Source organism: Marmota marmota, unplaced genomic scaffold, assembly GCF_001458135.2.
Source record: "Marmota marmota marmota unplaced genomic scaffold, marMar, whole genome shotgun sequence".
NCBI classification, from domain to species: Eukaryota; Metazoa; Chordata; class Mammalia; order Rodentia; family Sciuridae; genus Marmota; species Marmota marmota.
The window spans coordinates 8,941,090-8,960,732 of NW_026000185.1; the positions used below are offsets into that span (position 1 = coordinate 8,941,090).

General features: G+C 46.5%; 1 protein-coding gene across 6 annotated transcripts in view; it reads left to right on the forward strand.

The window, feature by feature from the left end:
* Snx29 (sorting nexin 29) overlaps positions 1-19,643 on the forward strand; it is a 386,701-nt gene that overhangs the window by 42,972 nt on the left and 324,086 nt on the right. For 5 of the 6 annotated variants that reach the window (XR_007342647.1, XM_048789519.1, XM_015490624.2 and 2 more), the window contains one exon: positions 18,122-18,302. The exons of the other annotated variant lie outside the window; for it this stretch is intronic. Coding sequence is in view for 4 of the 5 variants with exons in the window: in XM_048789519.1 (XP_048645476.1) it covers positions 18,122-18,302 (181 nt within the window). In the remaining variant the exon portion in view is untranslated. The remainder of the gene's footprint in view (positions 1-18,121; positions 18,303-19,643) is intronic. 6 annotated transcript variants of the gene reach the window in all.

The window sequence follows — 19,643 nt, forward strand, 5'->3', positions numbered from 1 at the left end:
GCTACCCCCCCACTCCCCCCATTTCAGAGGGCATGTTTTTGCCAACCCTGCTTGTGGCTACCACCTTGAATTCCTGCATCTTCCTTGTCCCTGTGCTAATGTTAATGTGGCATGTGGCTCCTAGGGAGAGTGTGTGATCTTTGCTAGTTCTTTTTCACAGCAGAAATTCAGCTGGTGTGTTGAGTGGTGGTGTCTGGAAATTCGGACTGCCTCCTGGCCTTTCTCTCTCTCCCTCCGTGGCTGTCTTTTTCTTTTCCTTGAACTCTTCAGCTAATCTCTGATTCTCCTTGTTCATCTCCCCAGTTGCTCCTTTTCAGAAACAAATGTGGTTCCTGTTAGGTTCAGCAGCCGTCTTCGAGGGGTATTTCTACCGTGCTCCTAAGCCCCCCTTCATCACAAGTCCGTGAAGGAGGGAGCCTGTTTAGAGAAAAGCCAACCTTTCTTAAACTGTCACCTTGGGGACATCTGAATTTTGGAGAGGACGCAAACTGTAGCAGTGGCAAAGCCAGGATTTGCACCCAGGCAGCCCAGTCTTCCCCCCCACCCCCCTAAATACCCAGATTTAATTGCACCTGAGCTCCCCATGCTTGAGGCAATTATCTTATTCATTAGTTTTTCCTGGGCTTTGGGTGAAGGACCCTGGGCCTTATGGAAAGGTGGTACCACAGGATGTGCCCTCTGGGCATCTACTGACTTTGCCCTCACCCCAAACTAGGGGCCTCAGGCTTTAACGAAATCGCTGCCAGCTGCTGTGGCCACCTGGGTGTCAACCTCAGTGGTCTCTCAGTGGCTTTATCTCTGGGATGCTGCCCCAAGCCTCTGCAGCGGGGAGGCTGGATGTTACAGGCTAGTTGCTGAGCTTTTCTCAGAGACCGAGACGCTTGCTGGGCCCTTGTATTTTCCCCTTCTTTGGTCTTTACTGCCCCTGGGGTTGGTTACCATGAGGCTCCTGTCTGCCTCCACCAGGTGAGGGCAGCTGCTGTGCATGGCTAGGCAGCTCCAGGCTGTGAGGGCAAGCCTTCAGTGACCTTGAGGAAGTTCCTCTCTGAGCCTTAGAGGCTGCCTCTCCCAGAGGTTGTTGGGAGGCTTCATTGAGAAGCTTGTTCTAAAGGCCTGGTAAGTGTTGAGCCCGGTGTCCTGCTCTGCCCAGCACTTGACCTCCAACCTCTCCTCGTCCCAGCCTCCCTCATGGCACTGACAAAACTTTGACAAAAGTTAATTCCTCTGCCCTCACACCAACCCCAGGAGTGGTAGGAATCTCAATTGTGTCCATAGTATGCATGAGGTCATGGTTTGCTCCTACGCAGACTAGAGCCCTTGCCATTTTGTTACTTGGCCTGATAAGAATTAGGGAGGTGCTGCATGTTTGCAGGGCATCTCTGGCCTCCCCGCCTTACCTGAGGAGCCTCCACCTGCACCTGGGAGTGGGGCTAGGCAAAGGCACTGCCCGTTTTCTGCTGATGGGGGTGTGCTGGGCAGCTTTCCGCCAATTAGAAGCAGCGCCAATTAGAACAGACCAACCAAGCTTGGCCTGGGGTGGCTGCCAGCCTCAGGGGCCGAGTTAATTAGCCATTAGCTGGCCTTGGCAGCCCTTGCTGATTGAGACCTCCTCCCTTCTGGGAATGCTGGATTAAAATCCTCACACAGGAGGCTGGCTGGTGTTCCAGCTGCAGTGAGTTGGGAATGATCAGATCAGTGGCTGCTTGTGGCTGTTCTTCAAGCCATTGGAATAACACTTTCAGACCAAGGAAGAAAAAGAAATCCAAAGAGGACAGGAAGGAAGGGGCCCTGCTCGCCTCCCTCCTGCTGGCCGTGGGACCGGGCACCTTATGTAGCACAGTGGTGCAGACACTGGCTCTGCAGTCAGGCAGCAGGGTTGACATCAGTGACTTGTCACACAGGAGCCCTCTGGGACATGTCTCTGAGCTTCTGTTTCCTCATGTGTGAAATACAGTAATCACAGGAGCTGCCTCTCGGGGCCTGGGGGGACTGGGTGAGAAAGTTCTAAGCCCCAGGCTGCCAGTGCTGACGGGAGGCTAAGGTGACAATGACTTTCCAGGAGATGGGGTCCCTTTTTTTTCAGTGATAAAACCATGGTTCAAATGAGTTAATAATTTGCCCAAATTCCATATCTGGTAGAGACAGAGCTGAGGATTCCCACCCAACTCGGATGGACTCGGAATTCCTGGCTTTCCCCAGCTCCCCCATCTCTGATAGCAGGCTGATGCCCTTTATCACTCCCGCATAGAGTGCTGTGGCTCAATTAACCAAAAAGTGACAGAAAAAATAATGGTGAACGAGCCCATGATGCTCTTGTATTAACTGTTTACAGAAGAGGCACACTACCTTTTAAACTTTTTTTTTTTTTTTTTGTACCAGGGATTGAACCCAGAGGGTGTTTAACCATTGAGCTATAGGCACAGCCCTTTATATTTTTTATTTTGAAATGGGGCCTCACTAAATTGCTTATGTTCTCACTAAGATGCTAAGGCTGAGTGATCCTTCTGCCTCAGCCTCCTGAGTTGATGGAATACAGGTATGTGCCACCATACCTGGCGAGGAACACTACTTTTTTTTTTTTTAAATCTTTAATTTTTTTTTTTTTTTGTGATGCTGGGGGATCGAACTTGGTGTCCCACATGAGCTAGGCAAACGCTCTACCACAGAGCCACAACCCCATCCCAGAACACTACCTTTTTAAGAGGAAAAAGTTGAATCTCAAAGTAATAACTGAGCAAAATGATATTGTTGACAATCACGATACAGGAGGTAATGGGAGTGCCTGCTGGGGACACGTCGGCATTTGGACCTCTGGGGTTAGGGTATGTGGAAGACTGGGTTTAGGGACTCGTGCTCAAATTGTGGCTATTGTTTAAAAATCATGGAATTTTATGTTGAATTATGCGTCCGTAGCTTTTCATAGGCTGCAGTCTGTGACTCTGGCCCCACACAGCACTGGTGACTTTGGCTGAAGAATGCACCTGGCTTTGTTGGTGGGGCAGATGTGCTCTTGTTCACCAGTCTCTCTCTACCTTTTCCAGTGCCCTGGAACTTGGGACAGAGCAGTGTGGGCTGCCACTTGAGCACAACGCTGCTGTTTCTCTTGTTAGAATCAAGAGGAAAATACTTCTTGCATTTTGCTATTTACTTTGGCTCTTGTGGGATCACATTCCTAGGTAAAGATAATTTTTGAACATGTTAAGGTGGTGATAACTTGTTTTATGAGTCCTATTATCTTTCCTGTGTGCTGAATGAAGGCAAAGATGTATGTTTTTAATCTAAGTTTTGATAAATAGATCCACTCGGGTTACTGCTGTCTGGGATCAAGGACTAGAATGTGGCCAGCACCTGGGAAGCCCCTTGTGCCCTCTGTCAGTAACTGTGCTCCCTTCTCCAAAGGTAACCACTACTGAGTTCTCACACTGGATTTGTTTTGCTCGACTGCATATAACTTACGTTTGTACCTAGCTTCTTTGATCTCGACATCGTTTTAGTTTCTGCTGTGTCATTGGTATACCAGTGGCTCCTTTGACATGACTAGAGTTCAGTGTTTTACAGTTATTCTTCTGCTTTACTGCGGATGCCATTGGCACCATTTCCAGCATGGGACTATTATGACTAGTGCTGCTGGGATGGTTTTTGTACCATTGGTTTGGTGAACATCTGTGTACATCTCACTTGGGTCCAGGGGTGAATTTAGAGGATTCATAGACCTCGAACTTCAGTGGAGAGTGTGGTCACAGCACCTGATGTGTTTATTGGCAGTTGGTCTCATGCCACAGATGTGGTGGCTTCACATTCCTGCCAGCACTTGATGTTGTCCTGAGGGTATACAGTGTTTCATTGTGGTTTTGTCATTTCTGGATGACTAATACTGTCCATCCTGTCTCTTATGCTTATTTGACCTTCAGATCCTCTTGTGTGAAGCAGTCACATATTTTGCCTGTTCTTCTGTTGAGTTGTTCTCTTACTGACTTGTAGGAGTTCTTAAGTTATTCTAGATGCAGGTCCTTCCTAGGATACAAACACTGCAAAAATCTTTCCTCTGTAGTTTACCTTTCACTTTTTCTTAAATTTTTTTTTTTTTTTTTGCTTGTAGATGGACAAAGTATCTTTATTATGTAGTGCTGAGGATTGAACCCAGTGCTTCACATGTGCAAGGCAAGCGTTCTACCACTGAGCCACAACCCCAGCCCTACCTTTCATTCTTAATGATATTTTTCAGTGAACAGAAGTACTTCATTTGAGTAGTCTGATTTATCTGTCATCTTACTGATCCATTTTTGCTGTCCTGCTTAAGAAATCTTTGCTTATTTCAAAGTCATTGATTTTTTTTCTAGTTTTGTTACTTAGAATTTAATTTTTGTATATGGAATGTGAGAGGGCCACCTTTCTTTTTTTTTTTTTTTTCTTTCCTCCTTTATAGATACCCAGTCTTCTGAGCACTATTCTTTCTGAACTGCCTGGAATTATCACTTTGGTCATAAATCAGGTGTTCATGTATTTTTAGATAGTTTTCTGAACTTATTAGTCTATCACCCCTATGTCAATAACACCATGATTTAAGTACTATATTTTGGTGAAAAGTATTTATAACTGTTAAGTGTAAGTCTTGAATTTATTTTTGAAGTTGCTTGGCTATTCTTAGCCTTTTGCATTTTCAAATCATCTTGTCAAACCATCTCCCACACAATTCGTTGGGATCTTGATTGGGATTGCATTGAATCTGTAGATCAACTTGGGAAGAATTCACATGTTTATAATGTTGACTATTCCAATCTTTGAACATGGGGTAGCCCTTCTCTATTTAAGTCCTCTCTATTATCTGTTTTGTGGGTTTCTGTAAACATTATTTGTTAGATTTATTCCCAGAGATTTGAGATTTTCTTTTGATATTGTTACAAGTGACTTTTTAAAGTCATAAGGAGTGGCAATGAGTGTCTGTGGTCTCGGCTACTCTGCAGGGTGAGGCAGGATGTTTTCAAGTTTGAGGCCAGCGTGAACGACTTTCAAGACTCTGTCTCAAAATAGAAAACAAAAGGGCTGGAGAGGTGGCGCAGTGGTGCAGTGCCCCAGGTTCCGTCCCCAGATATATACACACTCAAGTGATTTTCTGTATTTGGGGGTGGTACATAGAAATGAAGTTGCTTTTTTGTAAATTGGTCACATATCCAATAAGGCCATGTATGCTAAGGTCTGTTGCTGATTAATTATAATGGTTTATATATAGATGGTTTTGGATTTTTTACTTGTGTTTTCTTTGCAAATAGTGAATTTTATTTCTTTCCATTATTTCTTTTTCTTGCTTTATTACTCCATTGGACCTCCAGTGTGTGTTTAATAACAATGGAAATATGCCAGGTTTCTGTTCTCGCGACTAAAAGGCTCAGGGGTCCTCCAGGTAAACTGGGCTAACTGGGCTGCACAAAATAACAAGAGACACAAATACCTTTTTTTTGGGGGGTCGGTGTGACAGCTCCTCTGACCTTAAGGGTCCGCAGGAAGAGAGAGAGAGCACACGCTGACTCCTTTTATTGAGAAGTTATTCAAATGAGTCAAGGAGTCAGGTTTCGGGGGCTGAGTCTATCTTCATGATGTCACTGTCAGCAGGTTGACTGACATCTGGGTAGGCCACACCCAAGGGCACAGTAAGAGAAGGGGACACACACAAGGCACTTCCATGGAAGATTCTATCCTAAACAGGGCAAGGGGTTATATTACAAAGGAACAGGTGAGCATAGCTCACCCATGGGGCTGTAGCAAGACACATCCATGCACAAGACACCATCCCTCAAACCCAAGAAGGGTGGGGAAAGCTCTGCCACATTTCTGTGACTGAGCCCCTCAGCACCCAGTCGGGGAGTGTGACTCAGTCACGTGTGAGGTTGGTCTCCCCCAGAAATATGGCAATATTGCCTTATTCCTGATTTCAGAAGCAAAGCTTTATCAGATTAGAGAGTTCTCTCCTATAACTCACTGCTAAGAGTTATTTTTCATGGACAGGTCGAATTTTATCAGATGCTTTTCCTGCATCTATTGAGACTGAATTTTGCATGTTCAAACACTCTTGCCACCCTAGATCAAACCTAACTGGATAATGATGTGTTCTTTTATCTATCACTGAATTTGTGTTTAGGTTTTTGCAAAAAGTAGATAATCTTTTTATTGCAATTTCCTTGTTAATATTTGGGATCATATTTATGCTGGCCTCGTAAATAAGTTTTTTTCCCCCTCTATTTCTAGATAAGTTTTTATACAACTGGCATTTTTATTCCTCAATTGGAATGATTTACTGATGAAGGAAGGACTGGAGATTTCTCTGGAAAGTTTTCCAATTATAAATTTATTTTTGTCAGTAGCTGTAGCACTTGAGGCTTTCTACTCATGTGAGTTTTGATGTGTTTTAAGGAAAATGTCTTGCTTTTAAAGTTTTATTGGTGTGTAATTTTAGTACCTTCTGATCATCAATCATCTTAATATAACATTTTTTAGGCTTGTGGCTTTTTAATTAAAGAATTATTAAAGAATCATTTATTTTAAGCCATAGAAATGTGTATTGTGGTATGGGGGCTGGAAGTTAGAGATCAGGTTCCGGTGTGGCCAGGTGCTGGTGATAGCTTCTACCAGGTTGCCCGATGTCCATTCCTTGTTGGAACCTCCTGGGTAGAAGGAGAGGTGGTCATGTTTTAAAACAAAACAGAAAATAAACCCCAGCTTATTAGAGTATAATTTACTCACCATCTAATTTACCCACTGAGTGTAACTACAGAGTTGTGCAGCTGTCATCAGAATCCATTTTTAGCACATGTCCATGGCCCCAGAACATTCCTTCATGCCCATTTACAGTTCTGGTCTCCATTCTTATGAGAAGTCGGCTGTGGGTCACGTCGGTGGCCCTGCTGCCTTTAGGAATTCGTCTTTGGCTTTCAGCAGGCTTGATTGTAGTGTGTTGAGGGGTGGGTTTCTTTATCCTGCTAGGGGTTTGTTGAGCTTGGTTGTGTGTAAATTTTATAAGTCTTTATAAGTTTCAGGTAAGTTTTCCCCTCTCCTTGTGCGCCTTGCCTGTTGTCTTCCCACACATGTGGCCTCAGGGTTGGCCAGTAGTGTGCGGCTGTCTTGGGTCCTGGCCAGTCTTCCCGAGATGCCTGATTGAGGCTCCACATCTGGACTGCAGACTGGCCAGGGCCCAAGCTAGTCACATACCGTGGGCCAGCCTGGGCCATGAGTGTGCACCCAGAGGGCTGGCAAGGCGCCCAGGAGAGGAGAGACAAGGAGGAGCTCCGCACCAGGAAAAGCCTCGAGCCAAACTGGCTCCAAATGTGGCAGCCACATCTGTGGATGTCCCTTCTCTTCAGGGTCTTATTTCCTCAAATCTCCCCTGCTTTATAGAGGGCTTAGGCCTTCAGTTTTGTCTGAATTTGTTAAAGGTAAAAGCTAGACTTTTTTTTTTCTTTTTTAATTGCACAGGAAATTGATGTGATCTGTGCTGATCTTCCACAGCTGAGAGTGCTCGTGCATTGACACCTTTTAGTATCTGCCCTTCTTCGTTGCCAGATTTGCCCCTGGTGTGTGACCACCTGCATTTATTTTTCTACACATCAGGCTGTTTCCACCTGATACAAAGCCTAAAATGGAACAGAGCAGGGAGGAAGAGCATGAGAAAAAGATTAACATTAAACAGGGACGAGAGGTGGGAGGGAAAGGGAGAGAGAAGGGAAATTGCATGGAAATGGAAGGAGACCCTCTTTGTTATACAAAATTACATATAAGAGGATGTGAGGGGAAAGGGAAAAAAAATAAGGGAGAGAAATGAATTACAGTAGATGGGGTAGAGAGAGAAGATGGGAGGGGAGGGGAGGGGGGATAGTAGAGGATAGGAAAGGTAGCAGAATACAAAAGTCACTAGTATGGCAATATGTAAAAACGTGGATGTGTAGCCGGTGTGATTCTGCAATCTGTATATGGGGTAAAAATGGGAGTTCATACATTGAAGTTTTTTGGTGATTGATTGATTTTATTTTATTTTTTTAATGAATGCCTGCATCACACCCCCTGTTCTCCAGGGTGCTGTGGTTTGGTTTTGGTTTGGGGGTCTAGCATTCAGGCTTCTCTTTGTTTTGATGCAGAAAGTTTTTCCTAAATGTCCCTGGCTTGGGAAATGTTGGGAAGGCAGCTGTGATTATAAGCAGGGACTAGGTAGGGCTTGTGTGTGACTTGAGGGTGTCCCCAGAGGTTCCTATGTCAGGAGCCTGGTCCTCGGTGTAGCAATGTGTGAGTTCAAGAGGCTAGGTGAGTGGGCGGTCATGGAGGGTGCTGTCCTCAGAAGGGCTGAAGCAGTTCTTTGGGAACCCCTGAGTTAGTTCTCTGGGGAGTTGTTTTAATAGGTAAGCCTGGCCCTACTGGGAATTCTGACTTCCTGTCTTATAATATGACTTCTCGCTCTCCCGTGTGCTCCTATCATGATGCCATCTGCCATGTGACACAGCTAGAACCTCTCAGCTGAGCTGGCGCCAAGCTCATTGGATTTTCTGCCTTATAAAATTGTTTGCTAGATAAACATCTTTTTCTTCATAAAATAGGCAACTTCTGATCTTTCCACGATTGTAGCATGATTTGAGTTGGATAATACAGCACTCAGCCACCAGCTCCCTTAGACTTGTTCAGGGTGGGTGTGGGAGGCAATGTCCACCCGAAATTCCAGTTCCTGTGAATAAATGGTTGCATTTCTGACTCAACCAAGGGTGGCCTGGTGGAGTCCCCAATGTGTGTCCTTTAAGACTGGTTGGATTCAGGTCCTAGAAGTGAGGGCCATGGTGTCCTGTGGAAAAGCATCTCCTCTGACTTTGACAAGTGGCCAGATCTACAGCGACTGAGGTAGTGAGGGGCTGTCTGGGTTGGGGTCTGCTCTGCAGCCTGAACATGCATTCCTGTCCAGTTGTGCAGGTCACCCTGGAGATTGCAGCCCACATGGGCCATGACCTCTCCAGCATCCTCCCTTCTTTAAGATGTCTGTGGTTAGGGGTTAAGGGGTGGCTGGAGGGTCTTCTATAGTCCTGGAGGGGAGAGAATCTGGATCAGATTGGACCAGCCATAATATTTACCAGCTTTCCAGGAAGTGGTTTACAAATAGACATGAGACCCATTTCTAGCCAAAGGGAAGGGAGGAGAATTCCAGTGAGGGGCTTCTGAGAAAATTCTGTACTATTTAAAAGGAGACGCAGAGAGAACTTATTTCATGGTCTTGGGTGTTGTGTGTGACTGTGAGACGTTTGGGGCTTTGGCAGTGATCTTGTGACCACAAAGAGGGGCAAGTCTGGGACAAAAGGATGGCAGTTCAGAAAGATGGAACATACCTGATTCTGAGGATTTCCCTGAGCTACAGGGTTAAGCAGCTGGAGCTGCCCTGCTCTGCGTTTAATGGGTGGGATCACCCATTCCCTGACATGCCGAGCCATTTTGAGTTGGGTCTTTTTGTACTTGAATTAGAAAACATTTTGAAACCATAGAGGAAAGCAAGATGACTGGGGTGGGGATGTAGAAGGCCTTTGCTCCAGAAGTGGGAGGGATGATGTGATTTCATGTCAATCTTAGAAATGATCCTGGGTGTTTTCTGGTCTTCGATGACTTGTCAGGCTTTCTTGTTTTCCAGTGGCTTATGTTGAGCATCTCCTGTGTCCCTTCCTGTTCATTATTCCATTTTGTTTCTTAAATGTTTATTCATAGGGAATGGCAATGTCTCCATTTTACAGAAGAAAAGGAGGCTTGAAGAAGTGAAATAACTGACTCCTCTTCTAGAGCTAACCCATGGCAGAGCTGGGCTTCCTGTTCAGGTTTATATGATTGTGATTCGGAAGCTCCTTCCTTTATTTGTGATCTTTCCAGAAAGAGGGGCTTCAAAGACCTTGAACCCTCACCCCCAACTCTGAATTCAAGTAACAAGTAAGGCAGGATTATGTAGAGCTGAGTTCAGTAATTTGTCCCACCTATTTTTATAAATAAAGTTTTATTGGAACACAGCACAATCATTTGCTATTGTACTGCCTGGGGCTATTTTTAGGCAGAGTTATGACCAAGGCCATCTGGCCTGTAATATGTATTTACTACTTGGCTCTTTACAGAAAAATTTGCCAACTATTATCTTAGAGATCAAAGATGGCAGAGACCTCATTATCTTTCCATTTCCCGTTCAGTGGTCTGCCGTTCGTGTTCCCCTGAGATGGTAAGCTTTGTGAAGCAGGGACGCCATGGCTTTGGCTCCTCTTACTCCCCATCTCTTGGCATAGGGTCTGGGGATAGCCGGGCTCTTCAGTAAATCAGTCCACCTGGAAGGGAAGGGCACGCAGTGTGCACTGTCCTGCATTTTCCGATTCCTAAGGTACCATATACCACGGTCACTCCAGAGTGCTTGCTACAGGGGAAGTGATTAATTTCTGAGGAACAAAACAAAATATAATTACAAGTGACTCAGAGACCTCTACAAAGGCCTGACGTGGAGGTAGTAGACATGATCGCCATTGGAAGCCCAATATACGGAATGCAGCCTGGAAGAATGAATTACTATCCTGGAGGGAAGAAGGAACCACTGCAGGTTCTGGCGTTTGATGTCATGACACTGGAATTTGTTCTTTCAGCCACTCGTGTCTTCATCAGGTTACGTGTTGGCAGTCGGTCACAGGCCGATAGGCATGATTCAGAAGGTGTTGGAGATGGTTGCTATTTCTGAGCCACCCAAAACTGAAGTCCGTGTGGTGCTTGATTTGGCAGCTTTATCTCTGGGCCTAGATCATTCCCTGAGGCTCTGTCTTGAGTGGGTGTGTTTGGACACACTGGGGGCTAATCCAGGTCTCAGGCCTGAATCCTCACCATGGCCCACGTTCTCGCCTGTGTTCTCTGCCTAGTGATGGCTGTGCCCTTACCCAGCTCCCAGGCAGCACTCTCTGCCTTCCTTCCAGCTTCCTCTTCCTCCTCCTCCTCCTCTTTGCTATGAACTAGTTCTTCACAAAGCACATTTGTCTGATCTTCTAACACCCTCTCCGTGTAGGCAGAGGGTCTTCCTTAGCAGACCCCCATGAACTTGACCTCTCTGATGGGTGTGCATTAGAGGTGGGACCCAGTACACGTGCTGGGTCATGGCTTCCATGGTTCTCTTCCCTATCAGCCCTGCCATCTTGGCTCCTTCTCTTACTCCTGCTGTATACCCAGGGCTAACCTGCAGTGGGCAGGCAGAACATGGCAACACTGCAGTTGGCAAGGAAAAATTCCCGCTTGACACGGTCCCTGGTGTCTCCCCACAGTTTAGCAGTTAGAGCAGAATGCTGCTGCCTTGTGATGGCTCAGTGCCTGTGACCACGTTAGATTGTTACATCCCTTATTTTTTGTGTGCTGGGTATTGAACCCAGGGCCTTGGGTGTGCTAAGCACTCGCTCTACCACTGAGCTTCACCCTCAAATCCCATGTTTTGAATAGCACTTCTGTTTTGAAACTCTTCAGGTCCTGTGCTCCTTTTCTTTCCGTTACCCTTCATCTCTCCCAAACCCTTACCCATACTCCTCCTTCCCCAAACTTCTGTTCTTTTTTTTTTTAATTAGGTAAAATATGCATAATCGGATCTACCTCTGTAACCATTGAAAGCATACAGTTCATTCACATTGTTTTATAAGTATCATCACCATCAATCTTCCCAAACTGAAACTATGTACTCATTAAACATGGACGTACATGAAATTCCAGCCCCTACCCCAGTGCTGGCACCCTCCATTCTACTCTACCTCCATGAACTTGACTACTTCAGGTACCTCCTTCATCATTTCCCCTTTTGTGCCTGGATTCTTTACACATGCTCAAGGTCCATCCATCATAATTTCCTTCCTTTTTAAGGCTGAATAATATTCCTGTGCATGTATTTATCTCATTTTGTTGCTCTCAGTGGACCCTTGTGTTGGCTGTTAATAGAGCTGCTGTGAACACGGGATACAGATATTCTTTATTGCTTTCAGTTATTTTGGAAGAACTGAAAACATACCAGAAATGGAATTGCTGGATCAGCTGGTAATCCTATGTTTAAATTTTTGGGAAACCACCAATTCGCTTTCCACAGCAGCTGTATCACTGTATGTTCCAGAAGCAATGCACAAGGCCCCAGTTCTCCACATTTCCACGTCCCTGCCAACACTGGCTTTTCTTTTTTTTTTTTTTTTTAAATAGCCATCCTAATTGGTGTGAAGTGGTAGATCACTGTTCTTTCAAAGCCCTCTGTGGCCTCTTTACCCAATTCAATGGGACTGTGCTGCTCCTACAGTCCCAAGTCTTCTCTCCTCAGACCTCTGAATGGCACTACCTGCTTTTCTGAGTGTTTCTGTCTCTTGAAGGTCAGGGACTTGGTCCATCCTTACTCGTTCTTGGAGCTCCAGTGTATTGCAAGGTACCTGGCCATCTCTCTCGTGGATGATCAAAATAATGATTTCAGGACCTGCTGCCCATTTTCTGGGAAGCTGAACCCTTGTCTTCCTTCTGACCACATCTTTAGTCAGTCGGAAGCAGGTGGATTAATATAAGCCCAACTAAATTTAGAGAAACCAACCTTCTTTCTCCTCGGTGGGGATTTTTGAAAATGGTTGATTGCATTTAACTCAAGAGTTTATATTTTGCTTCATTGAGTCACGCTGGGCAGCAATTTCATTTCTGTAGAAAATTAATTTTGGAGGAAGCTGCATGTGCCAGGAGAGCCCTAGGCACATTCTTTTGTCAGGGGAAGTCTGCTCTGCCACCGTCCCCTCCCTGGTGCTTTCAGTTCCTCTTGGTGTTGCTGTTGTTTTCATCGACTTGCAGATCAACCTCCGGTGGAAATGGAAAAGACCTTGGAAAGAAGTCTGCTGGAGTGCAGAGATGATACTGAGCTGGGTCAGGGTGGTGATGGGAATGGTCACCAGTTGGTGAGAATGGTTGGCTTTCAGGAGACAGCCAGAAGCCAGGCTGCCGCTCCTTCTGGGCTAGGTGTGAACCCACATGTCACTAGATTACAGGGATGTCCACAGGGTCCTGGGGAAGGTCCTTCACATCTGGGGTGGCAGGGAGCTTGGGCCAGTGGACATGTAACTGGCATGAAATTTCCCACATGCTAAGGTCTGCTGTGGTTGGACTGCTGTCTCTTGGGCTAGTGTCACTTCGGGCTATTTCACAGGTGTTTAGTCTTGATGTGTCATAAATGAAGGCTCACATTGACATTGGTTGTCAGTCTCCAAGCTGTATTTACCCAGCTCGTAAGTCCCATAGGTCCTTGTCTTTGCTTCTGTCAGAATGGAATTGGCTTTTGGGCCTGGGGTGGGGTCTGCCCTTAACGAGTAGCAAGATGTGAGTTTTAGAAGCCTTGCTTTGCTACTCGGCAAGTCCCCTGCCCTTTAATAAAGCCATTGCTTGCATTATATGTGGTTCATATTTAATCCACAGTCCCTGTGCTCTAGTTTGGGGAGGCAGTCTGGTGGCTATTGGAAGGTGTTTAGTGACAAGGCAACAGCCCCTTGTTGGAAACTGCTTCACAGATCCACTTTCCTTGCGGTGGGGCTTGTCCAGATTGGGATTCTCCTGGGATCTGGGAACATCTGTTTTCACCCCGTCCCTGCCCAGTGCTGGGGGCACAACCTAGGGCCTCGCACATGCTAGGCAAGCGCTCTACCACCAAGCTGCCCCCAGCCTTGGTTTGCCTTTTGTCCCTGGAATGGTGGATGCCTGTTTGGCCGGTCCTGTTGGTTTCTTACCTCGTGTCCGTCCTGCTCTGTGGCTTAAGCAACACTGGCTTTGCTGGGGCCGTGGCTTGTCCTTCATCAGGTCATGAGTGGTGGGTGATTATGCTGGTCTTGGAGTTCTCTCTTCCACTCTGCTCCCTGTGGCTTTCTGGGATTACTCATCCTTGCTTCATAAAAGGGATAGTAGAGCTGGCTTTCTCCTGTCCCCTCTGAGATACTCAGAGTTGTGATAGTCCTCTGTGATGGTGAGCTACGGGTCAAGAGTGAAGATTTTGGCCTGATGGAGCCTATGAGCCTGCTCCCTACTTCTGGTCTAGTTATGAGAAAAAGGTGTCCTTGCTTTACAAGGAGTCTGGGTGCTGTGGCTGGGCTATTTCTCATTGAGTGGCGTTTTGTTTGTTGTGAGGATGCTTCATGCTGGTGACATGCACCCATCCAGGCTCTGGAGGACAGGAGTTACTCGGTGTCCTCCATCATCAACAGATGATCCTGTTATGGTCAAAGAACAGACCCTTACTCACTGCCCTGAGCGTCATCTGGTTGCAAGCCACAGAAACCCTTTCCACCAAAGGTACTTTTTGACTGTAGTAACTTGGAAACCCAGGAGTTGAGTGGAGCTGGATTCTGGGGCCCCAGGTCTCCCCAGATCTGTTTCTGTCTTGCTCAGCACAGCCTCTGTGTGGATAGGGGGTCTTTCCAACTGGGGCCTCTCTACATGATAAAGAGAAAAATGGCCCCATGTGGGTCCAGGTTTGCGGGACCATTAAGGCTTCTGCTTCTAGAACGGGGGTCAGCAGAGTTCTCTTTCGGGCTCAGGTAGCCACCTTGTATACTCTGGGCCATGCGGTTTCAAGCGCAGCTACACGTTCCTGCTGTTGTAGCAGGAAGGCAGCCACAGACGACACGTGAGCAAATGGGAGTGGCTGTGATCCAGACCTCGACACACAGATGTGTGGTGGCTGAATTTGGCCCCAGACTACAGTTTGCTGACTTCTGTCCTAGAAAGATGACCAGGTAGACGTTGTGTGGAGGATCCTGTGGTCCAGACCCGGACTCGTGTGAGACTAGTGAGACCTGGTCTTTGGTCACAAAATTTAAGAAGTATCAAAAAACTCCTCATCCAACATAATATTTCATGTAATACTTTCAAAAATTAAAGTTGATGTGGAAAAAGCCACAATGAACAAACCATCAAGTAGGGTCAGGATGAAGATGAGTTGTGTGCTCTGTTGTGGCCTGGTAATTGCCAGCCTGGGTTAGCTGCTACCTGGGGGTGGGGGTGGGGAGAGAGCAAGGGGTGGAAGTGAAGACAACTCCACAAAGTCTGAAAGGCACATGCTCCTCTTGGGAGAGAGGAGTGCTGTAAGCAGAAGCAAGGGGGAGGGGTGCTGCTGACTTGTCTTCATGCCTCAGCTTTGTTGCAAGGGTGGTAATGATATGAATAGCTGTTTTTCACTGAACACCAATTATATTACCAGGCTGTTAGTTATGGCTAACAGCATTCATTGGATCTCATTTTCTCATTTTCCCTGTATAACAGCCCTTAGAGGTAGATACTATGATGGCCATTGTACAGATGAGGAAAATAGAGGACAAGGTAAGGCACCCACCCAAGTCACACAATGCCTCAGTTAGAATCTGAGCCCTGGCGTTTATCTTCCTTGTAGTCTCTAGGGATTGACAAGGAGAGCTGAGGCCTGCTGGGAGCTGGCAGACTGTGCTGCCCATCACTGTCTATTAACAAGTACCCCAGGAAGCTTGCCATGCTATCCCCTTACCTCCTGGCTCTCGCTCTTGTTGGCATTTGGCTTTCAGGTGTTCTGAGAGCCAGAAGCCCTTGCACACTTTTGGAATGTATCCCACATTTCAAAGCAGATCAGTACATATTCCCAAATTAAATTATGGACACACAGCCTGCTTTAAATGGCAGGTGAGCTGCACTTTAAATAGACCACATTAATTCTGGCGGTGGAAGTGGAACCCTACTGTGATGATTCCTGCAGTCAGTGTTGCTCTGACAAGCTTTGAAAGGGTTCTGTGGCAGTAAGTAATTTACAAAATTGAAAGGAGAAAACACACGGTAAAGAGTTCCTGAGCATTCAAGGTCAAAGGGAGGCGATTGCATTTCTTGAGGAAGTCTGAGTGCAGGTGAGAGTCACTTGATCCGCAGCGTGATGGAATTACAGGTGGCTGGCTGAGCATTTGGAAACACATTATTGGACTGCTGGCCTCGGGCGCTGCTCTCCTACATGCCCTGTCCTGGGTTCTGAGAGTGGAAAAAATACCATCTGTACATTGTGGTTTGGACTGATCTGATGAGTTTGGAAAGGGGGCGAGTTGGACATGTGACGATTGAGAGGGGACTGTCCTGAGCCAGTTGCCCATCGGTTTTGTTATCTTGGGGAGTTGATTCTAAAGGATCCCTAAGGGCCGCTTGGTCCATAAGGATTTGTATCCTAAAAGGAGAGTTTGAAGACTCGTTCTCCAAGGGGTCTGGGCTGTTGAGCATGAGCTGGAAGTTGGAGCTGGCAGCAGAGGCTCGGCTTTTCCTCCTGTGGATTAGGCAGCTGTGAACATGCTCACTTTGGAGAAGGTGGAGTGCCCCCGTTGCAAAAGGCAAAGTACTGTTGGGGGTTTGCAGTTAGCTGGCATGGTATGGCTTAAGGAGCACTAGGAGCTATGTATCCCTAGGCACGTTCTTCACTGGTCCAGGCCTGGGACTTTGTCTTTGTGGAGATGGCCTTGGTGGTTATGAGGTCAGATGGCAGTGTTTGGTATGGTGGCTGGTATAGTTGATGCTCAGTGAATAAATAATACCTGTTGCCACCCTTGCTATTGGAAGCATGAAAAAGTGTTGACAAGCCGATTGTTAAGAAAGTTGATCATAAATGAAGTATACATGAGGAGATCATAAATGAGGTATACATGAAGAGTACAACTAGGAAAAGCCTGTGCACAAGGATGAGAAAGGCAGAGGAATGGCAGCAGTCGTAAGGATGACTACTCCAGGGGTAAAGACAAACGTTACCTTTCCCTTAAAGCCTTAAATCTGTTCGTATCCTCAGACCTAGTAATTGAGCATATAGAAGTCTCTCTTAAGGAACTAAAAATGGGGACAATTATTTATGTGCAAGGATGCTTTTTGCTGTGGAGAGGGAAGTTGGCACCATATCATATTCTTAATAATAGAGAAATAGTTACATTGCATTTCACTGGGAAGCCATCAAAGTCAAGTTTCAAAGACTTAATGGTGGCAGGAAAATGTTTATGATCTAGACAAATGAAATAGGATACAGAATTATTATTGGTACTGGGAGTTGAACCCAAGGTGGCTTAAACATTGAGCCCTTCTTATGTTTTATTTTGAGACAGTGTCTTGCTAAGTTGCTTAGGCCCTTTGCTATATTGCTGAGCCTGGCTTTCAACTTTCAATCCTCCTGTCTCATTCTCCAGGGTCACTGGGATTACAGGTGTGCACCATTGTGCCCAGCTAGGACAGAAAATTATGCATATGTGCAGGTATAATCATACAATATGATGTATCATTTTTGATGATTGAAAATTACTGCAAAGTTGGTAGTTTTTTTTTCTCTTTTAAATGAGACAGGTCTCATTGTGTTGCCCAGGTTGGCTTTGAACCCCTAGGTTTGAGCGATCCTCCTGCCTCAGCCTCTGAGTAGCTGGGACTCCAGGGACATGCCATTGTTCTGGCTTAACACTGGTGACTTTAAAAATAACACAGATCTACTCCCTTGGAGTTGGGAGGCCTGAAGGTCAAGATCAGTTTCACTGGGTTAAGGTCAAGGTGATGGCAGGGCCAGCTCCTGGTGGAGGCTCCAGGGCAGAGCTGGCCTTGCTTCTTCCAGCTTCTGGTGGCTGCCAGCCTCCTGTGTCTGTGGATGCATCGTTCCAGTCTCTGCTTCCCTATCCCATCACCACTTCCTGGGTCAAATCTCTCTGCCTCCTCATGAAGATACTTGCTGCTATTGGGCCCACAGGGTTATCCAGGAAGATCCCCCTTTCCAAGTCCTTCATTTAACTGCAATTTGCAAAGACCATGTGCTGCGTAAGTTGACAGTCATGGTTTCCAGAGGTTAGGATGTGGATATCTTTGGGGTCGTAATTCTACTTGCCACAGGTGTTGATTTTTGTGCAACTAGTGAAGTGTGTGTGAGGGGAGGCCTGGAAGGAGATTCCTGAGGATGTCACTGAACCTCTGGGTGGTGTGTCTGGGGTCATTTTTATTTTGGACATACTCTATTCTCCACCCCCTCTGTGCTGAGGAAGTGACTTTCACAATCTAAAAAAGTTGCTGGGGACTGCTGCTCTGAATGTTGTGAGCATCTCAGGCCGAGTGACGTGTTGTCGCCTCTCTGCAGAGCCCGTGTTCTGGCACTACGTGAAGGAGGTCCTCAACAGGCACGAGCTGCAGCGCTTCCACTCCCTGCGCCACATCACCTCCGACGTGGGCCGGGGCCGCGCCTGGTTGCGCTGCGCCCTCAACGAGCACTCGCTGGAGCGCTACCTGCACATGTTGCTCGCCGACCAGGGAAGGCTCAGGTACTAGCCCTCAGGCTGTGGGGCAGGTGGGGCAAAGGGGAAGAGGGTGGAATCGGGAGTCAGACTTCATGGACTTGCATCCCAGTCCCTCTACAGGGGCCCTCGTCTGTTCAGCTGTGCTGTGGGGACCCTCTGTGTGAGAAGGCCTTTAGAAGACTCTGCATGGCACCTGTGTATTGCTGCCACTCAGACCATGCTTATTATCAGCACGGCTCGGGGTGTGCAGGGAACGGCTACAGTCTTTCATTTTGTGGAATTTTAATTTGGGTATTCTTTCATTCACTGGATCCCAAATTGACCTGAAAATATAGGTAGGTTTTAAGTTGGGAGGAAGTCTTTTTTTTTTTAATTAAAAACTGATTTTATTATGTTCCTTTTTTGGATCATAAATATAAAATATAAAATTCACTCTCAGTATAGGTCAGGTTATGCTGCAATAACAAATACCTCAGTGGCATGAGACAACCAAGCTTATTTCTTCCATGTGCTACATGTCTGTCAGGGGTGTGCTTGGCTTCTCATCTTGGGGACCCAGGCTGATAGGAGGCTCCATCTGTTTGCTTCATCTGTTTGCTTCAGTTATGTGCAGCCAAGGTAGGAAAAGGAGCTGTGGTTGGAGTAAACACTGGCTTGTATGGCCACTGCCCACGATACCTTACGCTCATGGCCAGCAGAGGTGATGTGAGTGTTGCCAAGTAGGAGCCAGTGTGGCACAGTCGGCCACATTCCCTAAACACTGGAAAATGTTGTAGAATCCCTGAAAAATGGAATCACTTAGAATTTACACAAAGAAAACTCTCACCTGTTGGAATTTTTTCCCATCATTTTTCTATACTTGTGACATTCATGGTTTCTCTTGCTCTGGCTGTTTTTTTTTTCCCCCCCGAGAATGGGGGATCAGACACTTTGTCACCTGATACAAAGGGGCAGTGATAAATCCTGCCCTGCTTCCTTCAGGAACTTCCACATCAGCATGTGTAGAGCCTGAACATGGAGATTTCATTTGACTCAGTAACCGTTTCATCAGCATCACGTTGTGGTCCTTTGATTTCGCATCTTGCCAAAGTGTTCCCTGGCTCAGGTCTCCCCTCTGGCTGCTGCTATGGTTGCCTCTCCACCAGTGATTTTTTTTTTTGGAGGGGGGGGGTGTTCTGGGTTGTGCCTTAGGGCTCGTAAAATACTCCTCAATTTCTTGCATTGACACTGCCTGTGACACTTCACCATCTGACTCTGAAGTGGGAGGCTTGGGAACCAGGCAGCTGATGGTGAGGGCATGTGTGTGTTGCTCGGGGGGCAGAGTTGGGGGCTGAGAATACACCTCCCAAGCCTGACCTGCTTTAA